At 49.7% G+C, this 6,000-nt stretch overlaps 1 protein-coding gene across 1 annotated transcript in view; it reads right to left on the bottom strand.

Moving 5' to 3' along the window:
* Positions 1 to 1,316: 1,316 nt before the first annotated feature.
* Positions 1,317 to 6,000, bottom strand: part of mecp2 (methyl CpG binding protein 2) — a 29,168-nt gene continuing 24,484 nt past the window's right edge. Inside the window, exon 6 of the mRNA XM_039801731.1 lies at positions 1,317 to 4,658. Within this exon, the coding sequence (XP_039657665.1) occupies positions 2,397 to 4,658 (2,262 nt within the window). The 3' untranslated portion in view covers positions 1,317 to 2,396. The remainder of the gene's footprint in view (positions 4,659 to 6,000) is intronic.

Raw genomic sequence — 6,000 nt, 5'->3', positions numbered from 1 at the left:
GGGGACAGACAGCTAGCAGATAGTGAGGAGATGTTTTTTACAGTGTGTTCAGAGGACAGGCAGCTAGCAGATAGTGAGAAGATGTTTTTTACAGTGTGTTCAGGGGACAGGCAGCTAGCAGATAGTGAGAAGATATTTTTTACAGTGTGTTCAGGGGAAAGGCAGCTAGCAGATAGTGAGGAGATATTTTTTACAGTGTGTTCAGGGGAAAGGCAGCTAGCAGATAGTGAGGAGATATTTTTTACAGTGTGTTCAGGGGACAGACAGCTAGCAGATAGTGAGGAGATGTTTTTTACAGTGTGTTCAGGGGACAGGCAGCTAGCAGATAGTGAGGAGATGTTTTTTACAGTGTGTTCAGGGGACAGACAGCTAGCAGATAGTGAGGAGATGTTTTTTACAGTGTGTTCAGGGGACAGGCAGCTAGCAGATACCTGTAGGTGGCGGTGTAACGGGAATTCAAGCCCGCGTTAGCCAATCAGAATCCAGAAAATAGCAAAAACAGCAACGAATCACCTCCGTTTGTCTCACTTTACGTGCAAACGAAGTTTTCCAAAATCTCCACTTTGGCCGCAGTTTTTAGAAAGAATCTTTTTCAGAGGCGAATTCTCTGTTTGCGTGTAAACGAAGGGCACAAACGAAGGGAAATGTCTTTTTCAAACTAACCATGTACGTTTAGACGAGGTATCGGTCAGCTCCGTGCTGCCTTCACGGTAACGGGACGTTTCATCTTAAATCTTAAAACTGCAGCGTTATGAATCAGTCCTGTTGTGAACTTTAAAGTCTCCATCAAACAATGACATAATGTATCTTTAATGATAAATTCTTTTATGAACATAGCCGTTGAACATTTTTCATACAATTATATGATTTTTCTTAAAGGGATACGCCACCGTTTGTTGAAATAGGGCTCATCACGGTCTCCTCTAGCTGTAGATAGGTGGGGTCTCCTCTAGCTGTAGATAGGTGAGGTCTCCTCTAGCTGTAGATAGGTGGGGTCTCCTCTAGCTGTAGATAGGTGGGGTCTCCTCTAGCTGTAGATAGGTGGGGTCTCCTCTAGCTGTAGATAGGTGGGGTCTCCCCTAGTTGTAGATAGGTGGGGTCTCCTCTAGCTGTAGATAGGTGGGCCAACGCATTTTTTGTGCATGCATCGTTTTAGTCCGGTGCAACACCGGCAGCGCCACCGCTAGTTAGCTTAGCGTAGTGAATGGAATCCTATGTTGCCGGTTAGCATGTTGTGGTAAAAGTGAGCCAACAAAAGACAAAAAAAACAACCTAATTACTTGCATTGAGACAAAAAATGCGTTGGCCCACCTATCTACAGACAGGGTAGACCGTGATAAGATCTATTTCAACAAACGGTGGAGTATCCCTTTAACAACAACAACAACAGGGCCTAATCATTAATATTCAGGGCAACTAGCCTACATCTTATTTGATTGGGGTGCGGTGCGGTAAGGATTAGATTATGTATAGGGCCAAAAAAGGTTGAGAACCACTGTTTTAAACTGACGAACATCATATGTGTATTTCGTGACTCAATTCACACGGGATTAAAATAAAACGAAGATTGGTCTCTCCCACGTTCACTGTCGTACATATTCTTTCCAAAATGAGGTCCCAAGGGGGAGGGAGCTTCGCCTCCTCTTTAGGAGGAGTCTTTCGTGAGAGAAGGTCAGTCAGGAGCAGGACTTTAAATAAGGGACTGTCAGTCAGCAGCACGGCGATGAGTAAGGGGCCTTCAGTCAATAATATCAAGAGTTTAAAGCTGTATAACAAGAGACAAAAAAAAACCCAACAAACTGTCAAAATGCGAAAAAAAAATAAAAATAAAACAGGTTATATTTCGGAAGCAACGTTTTGTTCAGAGTAATGTGTTGTTAAGCGTTGAGTTTTTTTTAGTTCCAAACTATTCCTCCTCCCCCACCCCCAACCCCTCCTCCCCTCGGAAACTAGCGGGACACAACAGCTGCCTTTTGATTATATATATACACACACACTTTGTTTTTGTTTTTAAAATCGGGGGTTTTTCCATTTTGTTTTTCCTAAAAAAAAAAAAAAAAAAATGACACTATCCCGTTCTTCTTCTCCAGCTGTCCCTCAGCGCCACGTTGGCTCTCAGAATCCCGAACTTTACCGAGTCTCCAGAAACAGAATCAGACGGGAGGTGAAGCTGCGAACAGTCCCCCCCCGGCCGCCAAAACCAGCGCTGTGTGACGCTGATCCATCCATCTAACGACTCATTAAAACCTCCGTGAACAGCCCGGTCACGCTCCTCCTCCTCTTCTTCTTCTTCTTCTTCTTCTTCTTCTTCTCCCCCAACCTGGTGGCTGACTCCGTCCTTCCGTCCGCCAAAAAGTCTAACCGACCGACCTGCCGGCTCGTCTGCAACCGACCAATCAGCTGACTCTTTCGCTGACGGCAGTCCGTGACTCTACGGTTTCCTCGCGGCTGGGACAGGGGACGGCAGACTGCGGTACGATGTCTCTGAGCTCCCGGCCTTCTCCCGCTGCGTCCGGTTCTGCCCGGAGCCTCGGCCCGGGAACGAGCCCCCCGACTCCCGACTCGGAAGCCACGGCGCCGGGAGGAGGCCTCGAGTTGCTGTTCGACCCCCTTTCTCCGCTTAAAACCTCTCTGCTTTGGGCCGGCTCCGCTCTCCCTTCTGCCGCCCGGACGCCTTCGACGCCAACGCTACTGCCGCCGCCGACGTCTCGGCTTCTCGGCCGCGTGGTGCTCAGATCTTGGGGCTGTTCGCTCTGGTTGGGCTGCGCGCTGCCGGCCGGGTTGGTCCTGGCGGTCAGGCTGGGAGACGATCGGTGCGACGAGAGGTGCTGCACGTTGACGTGGGGCCTGCTGAGCTGAGGGAGCTGGGGCTGGGGGGGTCTGGGCTGCGATTGGACCCGCTGAAAGTGTGGGCGCGGTTGTGCTTGGGACTGCGGCGGCCTCGGCTGAGAGACGGAGACGGACTGTCTGGGTTGCGGTCTGTATTGAGTCTGGAGTTGGTGTTGCTGAGATGGGTGTCTCGTCTGCGGCTGGGGCTGCAGGTGCGGTTGGACCGTGGCTCTGGAGAGCAGCGGCTGAGTCGGAGTTTGCGCCGAGTTCCTGGGCTGCGATTGAGTCGGAGTTTGCGCTGCGTTCCTGGATTGGGGTTGAGGCTGCGTTTGGGCGGGGGATCTGGACTGCGGCTGAGTCGGAGTTTGCGCTGGGATTCTGTATTGGGATTGAGGCGGAGTTTGGGCTGCGGTCCTGGGCTGCGGTTGGAGCTGGAGGTGAGGCCGCGGCTGGGGTTGAGACTGTTGTTTGAGCTGGGGGGCTTGGTGTTGAGACGGGTACCTGGGCTGCGTCTGAGGTTGGAGCACAGCGGGAGGCTGGGTTTGCGGGTGCGGGTGCCTCGCTTGGGGCGGATGAACGTGCAGGATGGACGATGGGGACTGAGGTGGAGCGTGCTGAGCCTGAAGCTGGGTTTGGTGCGCGGTTAGGGAGTGAACAGGCTGCGATTGGGGTTTTTGCTGGGAGGCCTGGGCGTGACTGTGGGTTTGGGGTTGTTGGGGTGGTTGGGACCGCGGCTGGGGCAAGACGTGCCTGGTAGGAGAGGGCTGGGACGCTGGGTACCGAGGCTTGGCTTGGGGCTGGGTGGGAGACTGGGGGTGCTGCTGGGAACGGGGATGGGTCTGGGTCTGGGTCTGGGGGCGTTGTTGAAGGGAATGATGCCGAGGATCAGAGGCGGACTGCGACTGCGGTTTGGGAGGAGCTTGCTGGGCGTGCTGTGGTTGTTGGGCGGTGAGCTGAGGCACAGTCTGGGGCTTGACGTCTGGTCTGGACTGGCTGGGGGGTGCAGGAGGAGGAGGAGGAGGAGGAGGAGGAGGAGGGGGAGGAGGAGGCAGGTCCATCGGTGAGGCAGAGGAATGTTGGTGGCGATGATGCCGGTGGTGGTGATGATGATGATGGTGTTTGTGAGGCGGCCGCTCCTTCCTTTTGTGGCTTTTTGACGGGCTGATGCTACTGCTGCTGCTGCTGCTACTTCTCCCCCCCTCTCCTCCCTTGTCTCCCACATCCTCCCCTACGTCCTGACCTCGGCTTCTTCCGTCTCCGGCCGCTATTCCCGATTTCTCCTTGTGCTTCCTGCCTTTGTGCGCCTTGTGTCCGCGCGGTTGGCTTTCGGCGGAAGCTGTCGGCTGCTTCTGCGTTTGCGACTGGCTCTTCTCAGACGGCGCGGGCTGAGGCTCTGAGGTCCGAGCTTCCTCCCCTTTGCCCGTTGCCTCCTCCGTCTCTACGGTTACCCGTCTCTCGGTCTCGGTTGTCGTGGTAGCGGCCGGCGCGGGAACGATCTCCCTCTCCTCCACCGTCTCTCTCGTTTTGCGTTTTTTGATCGGCAGGGCTGTTTCCTGGACAACGAGTTTGGCGGACGACTCCTTGGCCGCTCTCCGCTTGGCTTCGGCGGCTAAGATGGCCGCCGCGGCGTAGCTCGCCGCCGCCGCCGAGCCGCCGGAGGTCGACGGCGTGGAGGTGGGTGCCGTGGCGACCGGTGATGACGCCGCAGAGACCGAGGCTGGTTTCCTGCCCCGTTTCTTGGGGGTGGTCTGAGGCGGGGCCGGAAGCTCCTGTTCCGATTTCCTCTTTCTCCCGGGACGGGACTTGGGCACCAGGACAGGAGACGCCACCTGCAGGGGTCACATCAACAGGTAGCATTAGCATCAGCATTAGCATTAGCATCAGCATTAGCATCAGCATTAGCATCTGCATGTTTTACAGCCTTTTAACTAGGATTGGTAATCGAGAACAGATTCCTACTTGGAATCGGTTCAAAAATCATGATTCCATCGGAGTCGTTTATTTGGTTTCAAATCTGATCGTGGGTTACAAATTTATCATGCGCAACATTTGGTTTCCGTAGCGACCAGGCGCTTGTTGTGTTGCAGCCTCGGAGCACAGTAACGCCGCCTTCACACTGGCAGTTGAGATCAGCTCCGCAATACGCAACACGCCCCCAGCGGACGTCGTACTGCACCGTTGAAAAGCTTCGGAAGCGACTTGCAAAAATGGCAGAGAGACTAGAACGAGTGATAAGTGTCTCAATTCACGATTCTCTCTGACCTCTCTTATAAAGATATAAATAGAAAGGCTGCTGTGTGGATAAAAGTTGCCCAAGATGTTGACATTGCGATAGCGATTAAATGTGATATATAACGGTATAATGTCAATAGTTAAATGTGATATAGCGGTATAATGTCAATAGTTTAATGTGATATATAGCGGTATAATGTCAATAGTTAAATGTGATATAGCGGTATAATGTCAATAGTTAAATGTGATATATAGAGGTATAATGTCAATAGTTTAATGTGATATATAGCGGTATAATGTCAATAGTTAAATGTGATATAGCGGTATAATGTCAATAGTTAAATGTGATATATAGAGGTATAATGTCAATAGTTAAATGTGATATATAGAGGTATAATGTCAATAGTTAAATGTGATATATAGCGGTATAATGTCAATAGTTAAATGTGATATATAGCGGTATAATGTCAATAGTTAAATGTGATATATAGAGGTATAATGTCAATAGTTAAATGTGATATATAGCGGTATAATGTCAATAGTTAAATGTGATATATAGCGGTATAATGTCAATAGTTAAATGTGATATATAGCGGTATAATGTCAATAGTTAAATGTGATATAGCGGTATAATGTCAATAGTTAAATGTGATATATAGCGGTATAATGTCAATAGTTAAATGTGATATATAGAGGTATAATGTCAATAGTTAAATGTGATATATAGAGGTATAATGTCAATAGTTAAATGTGATATATAGCGGTTATATTGTCAATAGTTAAATGTGATATATAGCAGTATAATGTCAATAGTTAAATGTGATATAGCGGTATAATGTCAATAGTTAAATGTGATATATGGTATAATGTCTTGTATAATGATAGTTAAATGTGATATATAGGTATAATGTCAATAGTTAAATGTGATATATAGAGTTA

The sequence above is a fragment of the Perca fluviatilis genome, chromosome 5 (genome assembly GCF_010015445.1).
Source record: "Perca fluviatilis chromosome 5, GENO_Pfluv_1.0, whole genome shotgun sequence".
In the NCBI taxonomy this organism is placed as follows: Eukaryota; Metazoa; Chordata; class Actinopteri; order Perciformes; family Percidae; genus Perca; species Perca fluviatilis.
The sequence above is the reverse complement of the archived record's forward strand: the minus strand, read 5'-3'. Positions and strand labels throughout refer to the sequence as shown.